Source organism: Esox lucius, chromosome 7 (genome assembly GCF_011004845.1).
Source record: "Esox lucius isolate fEsoLuc1 chromosome 7, fEsoLuc1.pri, whole genome shotgun sequence".
NCBI lineage: Eukaryota > Metazoa > Chordata > Actinopteri > Esociformes > Esocidae > Esox > Esox lucius.
The window spans coordinates 50,162,865-50,182,629 of NC_047575.1; the positions used below are offsets into that span (position 1 = coordinate 50,162,865).

The 19,765-nt window shown below is 42.7% G+C and overlaps 1 protein-coding gene across 6 annotated transcripts in view; it reads right to left on the minus strand.

The window, feature by feature from the left end:
* Positions 1 to 17,791, minus strand: part of LOC105006187 (protein NLRC3) — a 36,184-nt gene extending 18,393 nt beyond the window's left edge. For 2 of the 6 annotated variants that reach the window (XM_034293345.1, XM_034293347.1), the window contains exons 1-5: positions 4,188 to 4,375; positions 3,800 to 4,106; positions 3,603 to 3,718; positions 3,408 to 3,521; positions 264 to 2,114 (exon numbers count right to left, since the gene is read on the minus strand). In XM_034293345.1, the coding sequence (XP_034149236.1) occupies positions 264 to 2,114; positions 3,408 to 3,521; positions 3,603 to 3,718; positions 3,800 to 3,865 (2,147 nt within the window). In that variant the 5' untranslated portion in view covers positions 3,866 to 4,106; positions 4,188 to 4,375. Of the gene's footprint in view, positions 1 to 263; positions 4,376 to 6,917; positions 7,030 to 17,515 lie in introns of those variants that run through there. The other 4 variants (XM_029120987.2, XM_029120985.2, XM_034293346.1 and 1 more) reach the window with 4 other exon arrangements.
* Between the last annotated feature and the right edge of the window lie 1,974 nt (positions 17,792 to 19,765).

The window sequence follows — 19,765 nt, forward strand, 5'->3', positions numbered from 1 at the left end:
GATCAATAAAACACAATATAACATTTAGCTTTCTCCAAAATCAGTGGCGGAGCACTTCATCTTTTTATTGTTGACCAATTATCAGTTGCTACAATGTGAAATAATTAACAAATGTGCTAGAATTATTCTTTGGTGCACCACAAAATCAAAAACAGTTTTAGCTGTGTTATATTTCCCACTCTAGGTAAGTTTGATACTGGGGTGTATAAGTGCATAAATACACAACCTAGTTTCCAAATAATGTATCTATCTTCTGTACTTACAGGGCTGTTCTAGAGGCTTTGACCACTGGTAGAAGCCCACGGAGACATTCCTCTGATTTGTAGTATTTCTTCAGATCAAACACATCCAGCTCCTTTTCTGAAGTCATCAAAACAAACACCAAAGCTGACCACTCTGAATCTGAGAATGGTATTCTGGTGTGCCTTTTTGACTTCACATGACTTTGAATCTCCTTCACTAGAGAACCCTCATTAAGCTCATTCAGACAGTGAAACAGATTGATGCATCTCTCTGGAGGGGGATTCTCATTGAGCTTCTCTTTGATGTACTCAGCTGTTTCTTTATTGGTCTGTGAGTTGCTTCCTGTCTGTGTCAGATGGCGTCGTATGAGAGACTGATTGGCCTCCAGTGACAAACCCAGAAGGAATCGGAGGAAAAGATCCAGGTGTCCATTAACACTCCGTAAGGAACGGTCCACAGCACACTTGAAGAGGCTGATTTCTGGTTTTCCTTTAAGTGTTGGTTCATCCAGTAGGTTTATATTCTTGTTGATAAATGTGAGAAACACATATAAAGCAGCCAGAAACTCTTGGATGGTCAGATGAACAAAACAGTACAACTTGTGCTGGTTGAGCCCACATTCCTCTTTGAAGATCTGTGTGCACACTCCTGAATACACTGATGCTTCATTGACATCAATTCCACTCTCCTTCAGGTCCTCTTCATAGAAGATCAGGTTGCCTTTCTCCAGCTGTTGGAATGCGAGTTTTCCCAGGGCCATGATGCTCTCTTCGTCCAAGAGTGCATCTGTCTCCTCTTTTCTCTGATACTTCTCATTCATCTGTTTGTTCTGAAATATCACAAAGTGTAAGTACATCACAGTCAAGGTTTTTGGCAACTGTCCCCTCTTAGAAGAGCTTAAGATTCTCTCTAGAACTTCAGCAGAGATCCAGCAGAAGACTGGTATGTGACACATGATGTGGAGACTCCTTGATGACTTTATTTGACTTATAATTTTTAAGGCCAGGTTCTTAATACTGATTTTCTTCTTAAAATACTCCTCCTTCTGTGAGTCATTAAAACCTTGTACCTCTGTTACCTGGTCAACACAATCAGGGGGGATCCGATTGGCTGCTGCAGGACGGGAGGTTATCCAGAGAAGAGCAGAGGGAAGCAAATTCCCCAGGATAATGTTTGTCAGCAGCCTGTCCACTGCCATTGACTCTGTGACATCAGAACAGCTCTCGTTGTTCTTGAAGTCGAGAGGAAGTCGACACTCATCCAGACCATCAAAAACAAAAAGAACTTTCAACTCTTCAAAGTTGAAAATTCCAGATTCTTTGGTTTTCAAAAAGAAGTGATGAAGAACATCCATCAAGCTGGCCTTCCCATTCATCATATTAAATTCCCGAAAAGGAAGTGGAAATATGAACTGGATATCCTGATTGGCATTTTTATCAGCCCAGTCAAGAATGAACTTTTGCACAGATACAGTTTTTCCAATGCCAGCAACTCCCTTTGTCAACACAGTTCTGATAGGTTTGTCTTGTCCTGGCAAAGGTTTAAAGATGTCGTTACATTTGATAGACATCGCTTGTGTGGCTGGTCGTCTGGATGCTTTCTCAATCTGTCTCACCTCATGTTCATTACTGACCTCTCCACTTCCAGACTCTGTGATGTAGAGCTCTGTGTAGATGTCATTAAGCAGTATCGGCTTTTGTGTTTGAGCTATCCCTCTAAACAGTTTAAACCTATTCTTCAGATCAAACTTTAGTTTCTGTTGGCAGATCATAGTACTATGATCAGTAGAGTCAAGAAATGTCTTGCCATGTTGATGGTCTTTCAAGTCCTCAACACTAGGTATATCCGAAATTGGTCTGTCCTGTTGGTCTCTGAGCGAAAAAAAAGATGACTCAACTTACAGATAAAATACACACACCTTTAAAAAAAACACACAGAACAGCTTCAATACACAAAACAAATGAACATCCTCAATAAAGCTTGTTTCCACAACTCCGTAAAGATTTTGGAATACAAAAATGGAAATGATAATGTACCGTTTTAAAATACTTTTGGAGTATTATTATTGCTATGTGTCTGAAATTGGGAATTCCTTTTCAATAAATTAGTCTTTGTTAGACTACTATTCAAAAGTTTGGGGTCACCTGGAAATGTCCTTGTTTTTTAAAGAAAAGCTCTTTTTTTGTTAAAATAACATCAAATTAATCACTAATATAGTATAGACATTGTTACTTTTGTAAATGACTATTGTAGCTGAAAATGGCAGATTATTTATTGAATATCTACATAAGCGTACAGTGACCCATTATCAGCAACCATCAGTCCTGTGTTCCAATGGCACATTGTGTTTGCTAATACACAAAGTAAATCCTTTTAAAAGGCTTAATTGATCATTAGAAAGCCCTTTTGCGATTATGTTAGCAATATTGAAAACTGTTGTGCTGAATAAAGAAGCAATAAAACTGGCCTTCTTTAGTTCAGTTCTAGTTTAGTATCTACAGCATCAGCTTTTGTGGGTTCGATTTCAAGCTCAAATTGTCAAAAACCTTTCTTCTGACACTTGTCAGTCAATTCTTGTTCTGGGAAATGAAGGCTATTCCATGTGAGAAATTTCCATGAAACTGAAAATCTCTGAAAAGTTTGTGTACTCCTACCTTCATTGAACAGCACAAACTGACTCTAACCAGAATAGAAAGAGGCGTGGGAGGCTCCGGTGCACAACTGAGCAAGAGGACACACCTGTCTACCTAGCAAAGATCAGAAAACAGTAACCCCCAGGCCAGATGGTCAATATAAACATTCCTGTGGTTATCAGAGCGCAACCTACATAGAGATAATCTAAACACAGATATTTCTGTTGTTCTCATTATCTAGTCACATTGACTTCCAATGAGTAAATACTAAATTATTAATGCTCAGATTTCACAAAGCTTTATTAATTTGTATCGGTAGAACACCACCCTCCACGTCAACAATGAAGAGGCAACTTCTGGATTTTTCAAAGTGACCCAAAACCTTTGTATTTCTTTAGGTGCTCTACATTTTATCTACTGACTACCAGTAACATTTTAATCTAATAACCCTAACCTGTGAACAGGGAAAAACTGATTTCTTCAGTTTAACCAAAATGACCTTGGAGCTACAGGAAACCTGAATACACTTGCCTTTCTTCAGTGAGAACATCTCTGTCTTTAAACAAAATGGGAGGTTCCATAGACTGATCAGTCTTCTTTGAAAGACAACTGAGAACAGGGGAAACTGGTCTCTTCTGATGGACTCTGTTAAATTAACGAGAAGACTTAGTTCTACAGTCCAGTTCAAAAAAACCTTGGAGCTACAGGAATCCTGAATACACTTGCCTTTCTTCAGTGAGAACATCTCTGTCTTTAAACAAAATGGGAGGTTCCATAGACCGATCAGTCTTCATGGACAGACAGCTGGGAACAGGGGAAACTGGTCTCTTCTGATGGACTCTGTTAAATTAACCAAAAGACTTAGTTCAACAGCTCAGTTCAAAATGACCTTGGAGCTACAGGAAACCTGAATACACTTGTCTTTCTTCAGTGAGAACATCTCTGTCTTTAAACAAAATGGGAGGTTCCATAGACCGATCAGTCTTCATGGACAGACAGCTGGGAACAGGGGAAACTGGTCTCTTCTGATGGACTCTGTTAAATTAACCAAAAGGCTTAGTTCAACAGCTCAGTTCAAAATGACCTTGGAGCTACAGGAAACCTGAATACACTTGTCTTTCTTCAGTGAGAACATCTCTGTCTTTAAACAAAATGGGAGGTTCCATTGACTTATCAGTCTTCATTGAAAGACAGCTGGGAACAGGGGAAACTGGTCTCTTCTGATGGACTCTGTTAAATTAACCAAAAGACTTAGTTCTACAGTCCAGTTCAAAATGACCTTGGAGCCACAGGAAACCTGAATACACTTACCTTTCTTCAGTGAGAACATCTCTGTCTTTAAACAAAATGGGAGGTTCCATAGACTTATCAGTCTTCATTGAAAGACAGCTGGGAACAGGGGAAACTGGTCTCTTCTGATGGACTCTGTTAAATTAACCAAAAGACTTAGTTCAACAGCTCAGTTCAAAATGACCTTGGAGATACAGGAAACCTGAATACACTTGCCTTTCTTCAGTGAGAACATCTCTGTCTTTAAACAAAATGGGAGGTTCCATTGACTGATCAGTCTTCATGGACAGACAGCTGGGAACAGGGGAAACTGGTCTCTTCTGATGGACTCTGTTAAATTAACCAAAAGGCTTAGTTCAACAGCTCAGTTCAAAATGACCTTGGAGCTACAGGAAACCTGAATACACTTGCCTTTCTTCAGTGAGAACATCTCTGTCTTTAAACAAAATGGGAGGTTCCATTGACTTATCAGTCTTCATTGAAAGACAGCTGGGAACAGGGGAAACTGGTCTCTTCTGATGGACTCTGTTAAATTAACCAAAAGACTTAGTTCTACAGTCCAGTTCAAAATGACCTTGGAGCCACAGGAAACCTGAATACACTTACCTTTCTTCAGTGAGAACATCTCTGTCTTTAAACAAAATGGGAGGTTCCATAGACTTATCAGTCTTCATTGAAAGACAGCTGGGAACAGGGGAAACTGGTCTCTTCTGATGGACTCTGTTAAATTAACCAAAAGACTTAGTTCAACAGCTCAGTTCAAAATGACCTTGGAGATACAGGAAACCTGAATACACTTGCCTTTCTTCAGTGAGAACATCTCTGTCTTTAAACAAAATGGGAGGTTCCATTGACTGATCAGTCTTCATGGACAGACAGCTGGGAACAGGGGAAACTGGTCTCTTCTGATGGACTCTGTTAAATTAACCAAAAGGCTTAGTTCAACAGCTCAGTTCAAAATGACCTTGGAGCTACAGGAAACCTGAATACACTTGTCTTTCTTCAGTGAGAACATCTCTGTCTTTAAACAAAATGGGAGGTTCCATTGACTTATCAGTCTTCATTGAAAGACAGCTGGGAACAGGGGAAACTGGTCTCTTCTGATGGACTCTGTTAAATTAACCAAAAGACTTAGTTCTACAGTCCAGTTCAAAATGACCTTGGAGCCACAGGAAACCTGAATACACTTACCTTTCTTCAGTGAGAACATCTCTGTCTTTAAACAAAATGGGAGGTTCCATAGACTTATCAGTCTTCATTGAAAGACAGCTGGGAACAGGGGAAACTGGTCTCTTCTGATGGACTCTGTTAAATTAACCAAAAGACTTAGTTCAACAGCTCAGTTCAAAATGACCTTGGAGATACAGGAAACCTGAATACACTTGCCTTTCTTCAGTGAGAACATCTCTGTCTTTAAACAAAATGGGAGGTTCCATTGACTGATCAGTCTTCATGGACAGACAGCTGGGAACAGGGGAAACTGGTCTCTTCTGATGGACTCTGTTAAATTAACCAAAAGGCTTAGTTCAACAGCTCAGTTCAAAATGACCTTGGAGCTACAGGAAACCTGAATACACTTGTCTTTCTTCAGTGAGAACATCTCTGTCTTTAAACAAAATGGGAGGTTCCATTGACTTATCAGTCTTCATTGAAAGACAGCTGGGAACAGGGGAAACTGGTCTCTTCTGATGGACTCTGTTAAATTAACCAAAAGACTTAGTTCTACAGTCCAGTTCAAAATGACCTTGGAGCCACAGGAAACCTGAATACACTTACCTTTCTTCAGTGAGAACATCTCTGTCTTTAAACAAAATGGGAGGTTCCATAGACTTATCAGTCTTCATTGAAAGACAGCTGGGAACAGGGGAAACTGGTCTCTTCTGATGGACTCTGTTAAATTAACCAAAAGACTTAGTTCAACAGCTCAGTTCAAAATGACCTTGGAGATACAGGAAACCTGAATACACTTGCCTTTCTTCAGTGAGAACATCTCTGTCTTTAAACAAAATGGGAGGTTCCATTGACTGATCAGTCTTCATGGACAGACAGCTGGGAACAGGGGAAACTGGTCTCTTCTGATGGACTCTGTTAAATTAACCAAAAGACTTAGTTCAACAGCTCAGTTCAAAATGACCTTGGAGCTACAGGAAACCTGAATACACTTGCCTTTCTTCAGTGAGAACATCTCTGTCTTTAAACAAAATGGGAGGTTCCATTGACTGATCAGTCTTCATGGACAGACAGCTGGGAACAGGGGAAACTGGTCTCTTCTGATGGACTCTGTTAAATTAACCAGAAGACTTATTTCAACAGCTCAGTTCAAAATGACCTTGGAACTACAGGAAACCTGAATACACTTGCCTTTCTTCAAGGAGAACATCTCTGTCTTTAAACAAAATGGGAGGTTCCATTGACTTATCAGTCTTCATTGAAAGACAGCTGGGAACAGGGGAAACTGGTCTCTTCTGATGGACTCTGTTAAATTAACCAAAAGACTTAGTTCAACAGCTCAGTTCAAAATGACCTTGGAGCTACAGGAAACCTGAATACACTTGCCTTTCTTCAGTGAGAACATCTCTGTCTTTAAACAAAATGGGAGGTTCCATAGACTTATCAGTCTTCATTGAAAGACAGCTGGGAACAGGGGAAACTGGTCTCTTCTGATGGACTCTGTTAAATTAACCAAAAGACTTAGTTCTACAGTCCAGTTCAAAATGACCTTGGAGCCACAGGAAACCTGAATACACTTACCTTTCTTCAGTGAGAACATCTGTCTTTAAACAAAATGGGAGGTTCCATAGACTGATCAGTCTTCATGGACAGACAGCTGGGAACAGAGGAAACTGGTCTCTTCTGATGGATTCTGTTAAATTAACCAGAAGATTTAGAAAAGCAGTGCTCTTGAGCATTGTCCTATAGGTAATAAGGCATGAGGGGGTGTGGTATATGGCCAATATATCCAGACTAAGAGCTGTTCCTAAGTGTAATGAATGGTGGAGTGCCTGGACAGGGCTTACACATGGTATATTGGCAATATATCACACACCCAAGATGCATTATTTTGTTATAAAGTGATTACCAACATAATTAGAGCAGTAAAAAGTGATGTGATGTTATAGCCATGGTATACGGTCTCACAAACCACAACTGACAGCCAATCAGCATTCAGGGTTCAAACTTGTCTTAAGTAGCAAAGTTTTCCTCATTAAACAAAATGGGAAGTTCCATAGACTGATCAGTCTTCACAGACAAACAAAAAGTTGGGACGCTGTATAAAATGTCAAATCATTTAAAACATCTATTCAATCGAAAATATTACAAAGACAACATATCAAATGTTGAAACTGAGACATTTTATTGATTCTTGAAAAATATATTCCCATTTTGAATTTGATGCAAGCAGAACGTTTCAAAAAAGTTGGGACAGAGGCAACAGGAAAGACTGGAAAAGTTGTGTAATGCTAAACCAGAAAATTAACCAGGAAGGCTTAGTTCAGATGGCCTATAATGTAACGACTCGTCGTGGTGTAGTGTTGGTTAGGAACCAGGCGCAGGCAGTAATCTCGTTTGTGGGTTTTAATACTCAACAAACAAACCAAACACGAACGGAAAACAATACTAATGACTGAATGAAATAAGTGCGCAACATGCGTCTTAACAATAAACATTCAAACAGTACATTAAACAACACTCACCGATTAACCTACAAACAGCAACACTGACAGCGACAGCAACAATGATCCACAATGTGGGGAGCAGAGGGGAAACATATATACATACAAACGATACAATTTGGGACCTGGTGTGGAAGATTGGAAACATGTGACAGTCCGGGATGCGTTTGTGAGGTATGGGAACTTGAGAAATTATGGCACGGTGGCGCTGCTGCTCACCGCACCATGACAGTACCCCCCCCCCAAAGGCCCGGCCACCGGACGGGCCAAGACGAACCCCAGCCCAAGGGAGGGGGGGCGGGGCAGCGCAGTACCCCCATCAGCAAAAACGAACCCCAGCCCAAGGGAGGGGGGGCGGGGCAGCGCAGTACCCCCATCAGCAAAAACCCGCCGAGGGGGCGGAACGGCCGAGACTAACCAGGGTGGCGGAGCCGTCGGGTCAGGCCGGGGAGGCAGAACCGGCTGAAGATCAGGAGCCGGCGGAGGGTCAGGGGCCGGGAGAGCCGACGGTGGGTCGGTAGCCGGCGGAGGGTCAGGGGCCGAGAGAGCCGACGGTGGGTCGGTAGCCGGCGGAGGGTCAGGGGCCGGGAGAGCCGACGGTGGGTCGGTAGCCGGAAGAGCCGACAGTGGGTCGGTAGCCGGGAAGAGCCGAACGGTGGGTCGGTAGCCGGAAGAGCCGAAGGAGGGGCCGGGGCGGCCGGGACAGGAGAGGGCGCCGGGGCGGCCGGGACAGGAGAGGGCGCCGGGGCGGCCGGGACAGGAGAGGGCGCCGGGGCGGCCGGGACAGGAGAGGGCGCCGGGGCGGCCGGGACAGGAGAGGGCGCCGGGGCGGCCGGGACAGGAGAGGGCGGTGGCGGCCAAACCCCGGCAAGCTCAGGCGGTGCAGGCCACTCCTCGGCCTCAGGCGGTGCAGGCCACTCCTCCTCGGCCTCAGGCGGTGCAGGCCACTCCTCCTCGGCCTCAGGCGGTGCAGGCCACTCCTCCTCGGCCTCAGGCGGTGCAGGCCACTCCTCCTCGGCCTCAGGCGGTGCAGGCCACTCCTCCTCGGCCTCAGGCGGTGCAGGCCACTCCTCCTCGGCCTCAGGCGGTGCAGGCCACTCCTCCTCGGCCTCAGGCGGTGCAGGCCACTCCTCCTCGGCCTCAGGCGGTGCAGGCCACTCCTCCTCGGCCTCAGGCGGGAAGGAGGCGCTGGCTGCTGCTCCAATGCAGCAGGGGGTGCTGACTGCTGCTGCTGGCAGGTAGGAGGCGCTGGCTGCTGCTCCAATGCAGCAGGGGGTGCTGACTGCTGCTGCTGGCAGGTAGGAGGCGCTGGCTGCTGCTCCAATGCAGCAGGGGGCGATCGGCGCCGTGGCGCAGGGACAGGGGCGGCGGAAGGCCGCGGAGCAGGAAGCGGTGTGCGCCTAATTGCCAGCCTACAGCCTGGCCAGCCTGCACGGGGTCGAGGAGGCACCGGACATAGAGGGGGCGCCGTCGGGACTTCCCTCGGGCACCCACTCAGCCCCCCCCTAAAATTTTCCTGGGGGGACCTGGGACCGAGCGTTGGGCACCTCGCCCTCTTCTTCCTCCGGCCTCGCCTGCGTCCTGTCCTTCCTGCCTCCTGCATGTCCTGCAGGAGACCCTTCACCAGCTCCCCTTGTTCTTTGGAGAGGGGCTTGACCACTCCGTACTGGTCCATGCCCCACAGCAGCACCCCGAACCCGTCTTGGGGCAACCCCCAGCACTGCTCCCCAAGGGGATCCTACTCCACTCTCTCATAGACCGCTTCATCATCGTCCGATGAAAGGGAGTCAGACCCCCAATCGCCCCTCCAGGTATACACCCTCTCTGGAGGGACTGCCTGCTGGTTCCAGTTGTGGTGGATCATTCTGTAACGTGGTGTAGTGTTGGTTAGGAACCAGGCGCAGGCTGTAATCTCGTTTGTGGGTTTTAATACTCAACAAACAAACCAAACACGAACAGAAAACAATACTAATGACTGAATGAAATAAAAGTGCGCAACATGCGTCTTAACAATAAACATTCAAACAGTACATTAAACAACACTCACCAATTAACCTACAAACAGCAACACTGACAGCGACAGCAACAATGATCCACAATGTGGGGAGCAGAGGGGAAACATATATACACATACAAGCGATACAAATTGGGACCTGGTGTGGAAGATTGGAAACATGTGACAGTCCGGGATGCGTTTGTGAGGTATGGGAACTTGAGAAATTATGGCACGGTGGCGCTGCTGCTCACCGCACCATGACATATAACTAGAAATGATTCAAACCAGGGGGTGCCATATATAGAGGCTGTGTCTTTAACCACTACGCCAAGTTCTACATTTGCTGAATGTCAGTATAGCATCTTGACCTTGGATCATTTTGTCGCACATCAATACCACGGCAAGTTTAAATATTTCGCTAGACACCAATAAGCATGTGTTAAACTGACTGACGTTTCATATTAAATTTACTTCCACCACAAATAGTATCTATGAACTGTATGGCTTTTGCCACTGGCCGTTTTAACAGCTTATAAAAAAAAAAGGGCTTTATAAATAAATTTGATGTTAGGCAGTAATAAGCTTACTAGTATTTACTAACTTACTAACTGGAGTAGTCATATTAATTGAGTAATTGTGAGCAAGACTGAAGATGAACTTTACAATGCCAAAGCCATTTCATTTCATGGCACAAAGTTTTTTTTTGCCGGACCTTGTAAGCAGAGCCGATTGATGGAAAAGTCAGTTATCGTCACCTATTTTGCACTCCTTGACACTTTTGATCTCACTCAACAGAGTGTACACACACTCAAGGCCACATTCTAGATCTGGTTATCTCAAAAGGTCTTGATATTTCCTCTGTCATGGTTTAAGACCCTGTCTGATCATTTCTGTGTCTTTTTTTAATCACTTATCACCCTGAATGTTCCAGGGTGACACAGGAAATGTTCCAGGTACATTAATGAGAGTACCAATGCTCAGTTTATGGAACCCATAGTTATCTCTCTAACAATAAGTGCTGAGTCAGATATATTGAACGCCAAAATATTGAATGTCATGGATCGTGTTGCACCGATAAAGGTTAAGAAAATTATGAGCAAACAGAAAACACCATGGAGAACCACCATGATGGTAAGAACCCTGAAAAGAGAATGTAGGAAAGCGGAACGTAAGTGGAGGAAAACTAAACTTCAGATCCACTATGACATCTATAAACAAAGCCTTGGTAGCTTCAACTATGAGTTACGCAGGGCCAGACAGCAACATTTATCGGGAATGATCAACAAAAATATCAACAATACCTGCACTCTATTTATCATGGTCGACAAGCTTACAAACCCAATAAAGCAGATAGCATCAGAACTCATGTCCACTGTGAAATGTAATGAATTTGAGTATTTCTTTATTCTTTATTATAAGTATTAGACGGACCATCAGAACTGCACAGTCTAACAAGGACTCTATACCGTCATCACAACCAGCAAGACATAACTTGGTTATTATGTTGCATTATAATACAATTAATAAAAAATTCCTAGAAGAAGGAATTCAACATTTTAAAGCTTCCACACGTTGTCTCGACACACTGCCATCAGACTTTTCTTTAGACAAAGGGGTGTATTGTACTGAGTCTACATTTAGACAAAGGGGTGTATTGTACCGAGTCTACTTTTAGACAAAGGGATGTATTGTACTGAGTCTACATTTAGACAAAGGGGTGTATTGTACTGAGTCTACATTTAGACAAAGGGGTGTATTGTACTGAGTCTACATTTAGACAAAGGGGCCTATCGTATATGTATTGTATTTTCTTATTTTTATGTTGTATTATTATGCTGTTATTTTATATATTTAATATTTCTCTTTTTGATTTATTTTTTATAATTTTTTTCTTTTGCTATCTTTTACCAATCGTAATGCAAGTTCTGGTGCTATCAGAGGAATAACCTCTGTGTAAATGTAACAATCTACTGATGATGGATAATGCAAGTTCTTGTGCTGCTGTTTAGACATCGATGTAGGGTATTACCTCACAAAAGGACTGATGAGTTTATCCAAGCACTGGAGCGTGAGGACTGAGATACCGGGGTGGTTCAGTAAACAGTTATGGTAACTGTAATTCATTGAGGATGAATATAAAATGCATGTACAGACATGGCAGGAATGTCCCCCTGGAGACAGCTGGGTAAGACATTGATGCAAAGATGATCTCACATAGGGACTGACGGGTTCATCCTAGCATTGGAATGTGAGGATTGAGATACCAGGGTGTTGAAGTTCATGCAGTTCCCCTGGAGACAGCTGAGCTAGAGAATTGTAACAATCTGGCAGTTTTTTCACTGTAAAGCACATTTCATTGCATGTATGAATTGGGCTACATAAATAAACTTGCTTGCTTGCTATCGTATTGAGTCTACATTTAGACACAGGGGTGTATCGTACTGAGTCTACATTTAGACACAGGGGTTGTATCGTACTGAGTCTACATTTAGACACAGGGGTGTATCGTACTGAGTCTACATTTAGACACAGGGGTGTATCATGCCGAGTCTACATTTACAGTGAGGGAAAACATTATTTGATCCCCTGCTGATTTTGTACATTTGCCCACTGACAAAGAAATTATCAGCCTATAATTTTAATGGTAGGTTTATTTGAACAGTGAGAGACAGAATAACAACAAAAAAATCCAGAAAAACACATGTAAAAAATGTTATAAATTGATTTGATTTTATTGAGTGAAATAAGTATTTGATGCCCTCTCAATCATTAATATTTCTGGCTCCCGGGTGTCTTTTATACAGGTAACGAGCTGAGATTAGGAGCACACTCTTAAAGGGAGTGGTCCTAATCTCAGCTTGTTATCTGTATAAAAGACACCTGTCCACAGAAGCAATCAATTAATCAAATTCCAAACTCTCCACCATGGCCAAAACCAAAGAGCTGTCCAAGGATGTCAGGGACAAGATTGTAGACCTACACAAGGCTGGAATGGGCTACAAGACCATCGCCAAGCATATTGGTGAGAAGGTGACAACAGTTGGTGCGATTATTCACAAATGGAAGAAATACAAAAGAACTGCCAATCTCCCTCGGTCTGGGGCTCCATGCAAGATCTCACCTTGTGAACTGGCAATGATCATGAGAAAGGTGAGGAATCAGCCCAGAACTACACAGGAGGATCTTGTCAATGATATCAAGGCACCTGGGACCATAGTCACCAAAAAAACAATTAGTAACACACTATGCCGTGATGGACTGAAATCCAGCAGCGCCTGCAAGGCCCCCTGCTCAAGAAAGCACATGTACAGGCCAGTCGGAAGTTTGCCAATGAACATTTGAATGATTCAGAGAACTGGGTGAAAGTGTTGTGGTCAGATGAGACCAAATTCAACCTCTTTGGCATCAACTCAACTCGCCGTGTTTGGAGGAGGAGGAATGCTGCCTATGACCCCAAGAACACCATCCCCACCATCAAACATGGAGGTGGAAACATTGTGCTTTGGGGGTGTTTTTCTGCTAAGGAGACAGGATAACTTCACCGCATCAAATGGACGATGGACAGGGCTATAATCGTCAAATCTTGGGTGAGAACCTCCTTCCCTCAGCCAGGGCACTGAAAATGGGTAGCGGATGGGTATTCCAGCATGACAATGACCCAAAAAACACAATAAGCTCCTGGAGTGGTTTAGCCAGTCTCCAGACCTTGATCCCACAGAAAATCTGTGGAGGCAGCTGAAGGTTCAAGTTGCCAAACGTCAGCCTCGAAACCTTAATGACTTGGAGAAGATCTACACAGAGGAATGGGACAAAATCCCTCCTGAGATGTGTGCAAACCTGGTGGCCAACTACAAGAAATGTCTGACCTCTGTGATTGCCAACAAGGGTTTTGCCACCAAGTATTAAGTCATGTTTTGCAGAGCGGTCAAATACTAATTTCACTCATTAAATAGCAAATCAACTTACAACAGTTTTGACATGCGTTTTTTTTATATATTTTTTTTTATTCTGTCTCTCGTTGTTCAATTAAAATTATAGACTGATCATTTCAGTGGGCAAACATAATAAATCAGCAGGGGATAAAAAAAAATGTTTCCTTGTACCAAGTCTGCATTTAGACACAGGGGTGTATCGTACAGAGTCTACATTTAGACAAAGGGGTGTTTTGTACCGAGTCTACATTTAGGCACAGGGGTGTATTGTAAATAGTCTATATTTAGACAAAGGGGTGTATTGTACTGAGTCTGCATTTAGACAAAGGGGTGTTTTGTACCGAGTCTACATTTAGGCACAGGGGTGTATTGTACAGAGTTTACATTTAGACACAGGGGTGTATCGTACCGAGTATACATTTAGACAAAGTGGTATATCGAAGAGTAATTAACTAGTTATTAATAATCAGGAGAAGGAATTAACCAGTCATTAATAATCAGAATGGGTGTGGAGGGGATGTCTTGGATGACACGCCTCTTCAACATTGCATGGAAGGCGGGGAAAGTGCCTAAGGAGTGGCGGACCAGGGTGGTGGTTCCCCTGTTCAAAAAGGGGGACCAGAGGGTGTGTGCCAATTACAGGGGTATCACACTTCTCAGCCTCCCTGGGAAAGTCTACTCAAAGGTACTGGAAAGGAGGGTTCGGCAGATAGTCGAACCTCAGATTGAAAAGGAACAATGTGGATTCCGTCCTGGTCGCGGAACAACCGACCAGCTCTTTACTCTTGCAAGGATCCTGGAGGGGGCCTGGGAATATGCTCATCCAGTCTACATGTGTTTTGTGGATCTGGAGACGGCATATGACCGGGTCCCCCGGGAGAAACTGTGGGAGGTGCTGCGGGAGTATGGGGTGAGGAGGTACCTTTTGAGGGCTATCCAATCCATGTACGTCCAAAGTGAGAGCTGTGTTCGAGTTCTCAGTAGTAAGTAGGACTCGTTCCAGGTGGGGGTTGGCCTCCGCCAGGGCTGCGCTTTGTCACCACTCCTGTTTGTAACTTTTATGGACAGGATATCGAGGCGTAGTCAGGGTGGGGTGGGGATGCAGTTCGGTGTCCTGGGGATCTCATCGCTGCTTTTTGCGGATGATGTGGCCCTGATGGCATCAACGGTCTGTGATCTTCAGCACTCACTGGACCGGTTCACAGCCGAGTGCAAAGCGGTTGGGATGAGGATTAGCACCTCTAAATCTGAGGCCATGGTTCTCAGGAGTGGAGTGCCTTCTCCGGGTAGGGAATGAGGCGTTACCCCAAGTAAAGGAGTTCAAGTATCTCGAGGTCTTGTTCGCGAGTGAGGGGACAATAGAGCGGAAGATTGGCCAGAGAATCGGAGCAGCGGGTGCGGTATTGCATTCGCTTTACCGCACCGTTTTGACGAAAAGAGAGAAAACAAAGAATTCAACATTTTAAAGCTTCCACATGTTTTTTTGACACACTGCCATCAGACCTTTTTAAAACATTTTTTAACTCTATAACAATGGATCTACAGCAAAAAGTTAATAGGTCTCTGCAATCAGGCATTTTCCCAACGTCTCTAAAACAGCTGCCATTGAGCCCCTATTAAAAAAGCGAACACTGGACACATCTATAATGAAAAACTATAGGGCTGTATCAAATCTCCCTATCATAGCCAAGATCATTCAGCAACTTTGTGACCTCAAGCGGTCTCTTAGACCAATTTCAGTAAGGATTCCGACCTCAGTACCACAGTACTGAAATAAAGTTTTAAATTATATATGGCTGAATACTCATTCAGATAAAATAACAGTTCTGGTTCTATTAGATCTCAGTGCAGCATTTGACACTGTAGATCATAGATCACTTATAGATATGCTGGAAAATTAGGTAGGACTCTCTGGGACAGTACTTGATTGGTTCAGATCTTATCTAGATGGCCGGAGTAACTTTGTCACCATTGGTAATCATGAATCTGATAGGGTGGCTATGACTTGCGGCATTCCACAGGGATCAGTTCTCAGACTGCTTTTGTTCAATCTCTATATGCTACCTCTGGGCCAAATTCTACAGAACAACAACATTAACTACCACAGCTATGCCGATGATACTCAAATATATATGGCTCTCGAATCGTATGACAACAGCTCAATATACTCTCTGTGTCACTGTATAGAGCACAAAACTACCAGGATGAACCAAAATGTCTACAATTAAACCAAGATAAAAGAGATTATTGTGTTTGGCAACAAAAATAAAAGAACAAGTATTAGTAAAGAGCTGGATTCTCTGGCACTTAAAACCATGTCTCAAATGTGTAATTTTGGTGTTCTGATAGACTCAGACCTCACATTTAACAGTCATATCAAAGCGGTCACCAAAACCACATTCTATCATCTAAAAAATACAGCCAGAATCAAAGGCCTGGAATCCCAAAAAGACCAAGAGAAGCTCATTCATGCTTTTATCTCCAGTAGGGTTGACAAATGTAATGGGCTCTTAAATGGACTCCCCAAAAAGACTGTAAAACAACTGCAGCTCATTCAGAATGCTGCTGCTAGAATGTTAACCAGGACCAAGAGAGCAGAGCCCATCACTCCGGTTCTTAAATCTTTGCATTGACTTCCAGTCAGTTATAGAATAGATTTTAAAGTGGTGCTTTTAGTTTATACATTTCTGAAGGGTTTAGGACCTGAAAACATTTCTGATATGTTTGAAGGATATAAACCTAGCAGGGCTCTTAGATCCATGAACACAGGTCAGCTAGTACAGCCGAGAGTCCAAACTAAACATGGAGAAGCTGCATTTAGCAGTTATGCTGCACACAACTGGAATAAACTACCAGAAGATCTTATATGTGCCCCAAAAGTATCCATTTTTATATCCAGGTTAAAAACACTTCTCTTTTCACGTGCCTATGACTGAGCACTTAACCACACTGTTTAGCCTTATAGCTTCCTATGTTTTTATCCCATTTTTATTCTTTCTATATTTTCTTATTTTATTTTATATTATTATGATGTTGTTTTGATGTTGTCATTTGAGTATTTGTTTTTATGTTAGTGTATTTTTATATATTTTTTTATTTTTCTTTGTAAAGCACATTGAATTGCTTCGATGAATGAATTGTGCTACATATAAAAACTTGCTTACTAGCTTTAGAAGCCATTTTCCCCAGAGAGAATCATTATAGAGGCTATGTTCCCCAGAGAGAATCATTATTGAGGCTATGTTACCCAGAGAGAATCATTGCAGCAACAAGCATACCACATGATTTATATGACTAAAAACATTTCCAGAGTTCCACCTCAGGGCAGCCACTCCGTATCCAGAGTTCCACCTCAGGGCAGCCACTCCGTATCCAGAGTTCCACCTCAGGGCAGCCACTCCGTATCCAGTGTTTGACAGCAGGCAGGTTTTTTTTGCCAATAAGTCTGACTCAGATTAAAATGACAAAGAAATACAATGTGGGGAACCCTGTGTTTGATCTGATGCCTAAATAAACTGCCTGCGTGGATCATGCTTGTTTCCTAGGCTACTGCTAAAAGATAAAATAGGACAATGTGTTCTAGTCTGATCTTTGTTTCAGGGTCTGGGAAAGGCAGAGGAAGGGACATTAGGAGCAACAGCAACTCTATGCTGATTTAGTTCCACTTCCTCTCCACTGCAACACATGTAATATCTGTCCTTCAACACACTCTAGCTCTCTTTCTGTTTTGTGTTTCAGATTACTCACTTATTGTTTTCCTCTGCTGTAGATTGTCTTCGTTGTGTTGTATTAAAATGTATCCTGAAAGAAAATATTTCGTTTTTCACTGCGGTGAAGTTATTTTTAGATTGGACATTCGACAGACATTCTTCAAATCTCAAAAGCTCTTTAACGAAGTATTCAATCAATCCAATATTGGTCTCATTGTGATTACAAAAGTGTATACGACTTTGCACAGTCTTTATTTTCACATATAGTAACCAAGCATAAAATTAACGAGCCACAGAAAATAAACCGCTGTGTATCGGAGCTGAAACAGAAGTATCAGAGCTGAAACCTACGGTGTCCCTGAAGTGCAAATCGTAGTGTGCGCGTTCAACCTGTATGGAAATGCAGGATTCACATAACTTCAACTTTCAATAGCTCTAACAATGGCAATGAAAAGTATATGTATATCACATTCAAACTCATCTTAAATAGATGTCATTACACACCTGCCATCATTTAAAGCAACTCTGATTAATCACAAATAAAGTTCAGCTGTTCTAGTAGGATTTTCCTAACATTTTCTTAGTTGCATCTCAGAGAAAAAGCCATGGTCCTCAGAGAGCTTCCAAAGCATCAAAGGGATCTCATTGTTGAAGAAATATCAGTCAGGAGAAGGGTACAAAATAATTTCCAATGCATTAGATATACCATGGAACAAAGTGAAGACAGTCATCAAGTGGAGAAAATATGAGACATTACCAAGAAAAAACTGAGACATTACCAAGAACTGGATGTTCCTCCAAAATCGATGTAAAGAAGAGAAGAAAACTGGTCAGGGAGACTTCCAAGAGGCCTACAGCAACATTAAAGCAATGATTTATCTTTGGCTTATTCTTTTACATCACAAGAACCTGGCATTTTAGGGGTATGTAGACTTTTTATATCCACTGTATGTACCATTTGTAAAGAAAACATGTATTTTATTTCTTATGGGATTAAAATTCAACTGTAGGTTATAACAGAATGGCACTATTATAAAACAAAACATGGCAACCAACAAAAAAATGACCTGACCCCTGTTCAAAATTCTGCATACCCTTAGTTATTAATACTGTGTGTTGCCCCCTTTAGCATCAATGACAGCGTGCAGTCTTTTGTAATAGTTGTCAATGTGGCCACGAATTCTTTCAGGTGGTATAGCTGCCTCCAGGTCATGCAAAGTCTTGGGTTGTCTTGCATTAACTGCATATTTGATATCTTCCCAGATTGTCTCAAAGATATTAAGGCCAGGAGAATGTGATGGCCACTGCAGAACCTTCACCTTTTTCTGCTGTAACCACTGGAGGGTCAACTTGGCCTTGTGCTTAGGGTCATTGTTATTCTGGAAAGTCCAAGAGCATCCCATGTGCAGCTTTCGTGCAGAAGAATGCAAATTGTCTGCCAGTATTTTCTGATAACACGCTGCATTCATTTTGCCATCAGTTTTCACAAGATTCCCTGTGCCTTTAGAGTTCATACACCCCCAAAACATCAGTGAGCCACCGCCATGCTTCACAGTGGGGATGGTATTCTGTTCACTATAGGCCTTCTTGACCCCTCTCCAAACATAGAGCTTATGGTTGTGACCATAAAGCTCTATTTTGGTCTCGTCACTCCAAATGACAGTGTGCCAGAAACTGTGAGGTGTGTCAAGGTGTTGTCGGGCATATTGTAAGCAGGCTTTTTTGTGGCATGGTGGCACCATGCTGCAAATTTTTGTTCAATTACCGTCGTATTGTGCTCCTTGAAACAACCACGCTGTCTGTTTCCATAGCAGCCTGTGTTTCTCCTGAAGTTCTCCTAAAGTTTCTCCTAAAGTTCCATTACCTTGTTACACAGGCCTTTTGACAGTTATTTTCTGCTCCCCATGGCTCAGTATCTAGCCTGGTCAGTTCATCCATGTGAAAGCTAACAAATTGACTGTTTATAGACGGACACTAATTGCAATTTAAAAAGCCACAGGTGTGGGACATTCTCCTTTAATGGCCATTTTCACCTATGTGTGTCACCTTGTGACTCTGTAACAATACCAAATATTGAAGGGTATGTAAACTTTTAATCAGGGTCATTTGGGTTGATTTCTGTTATCATTATGATTTTGAAAAGGAGCCAAACAACTATGTGATAATAAATGGCTTCACATGATCACTATCCTTAAATAAAATTAAAAAAATGTGCATGATCAGTCATATTTTCAAAATCAATGCCAGAATTTCACAATTTCTGCCTGGGTGTGCAAACTTATGAGCA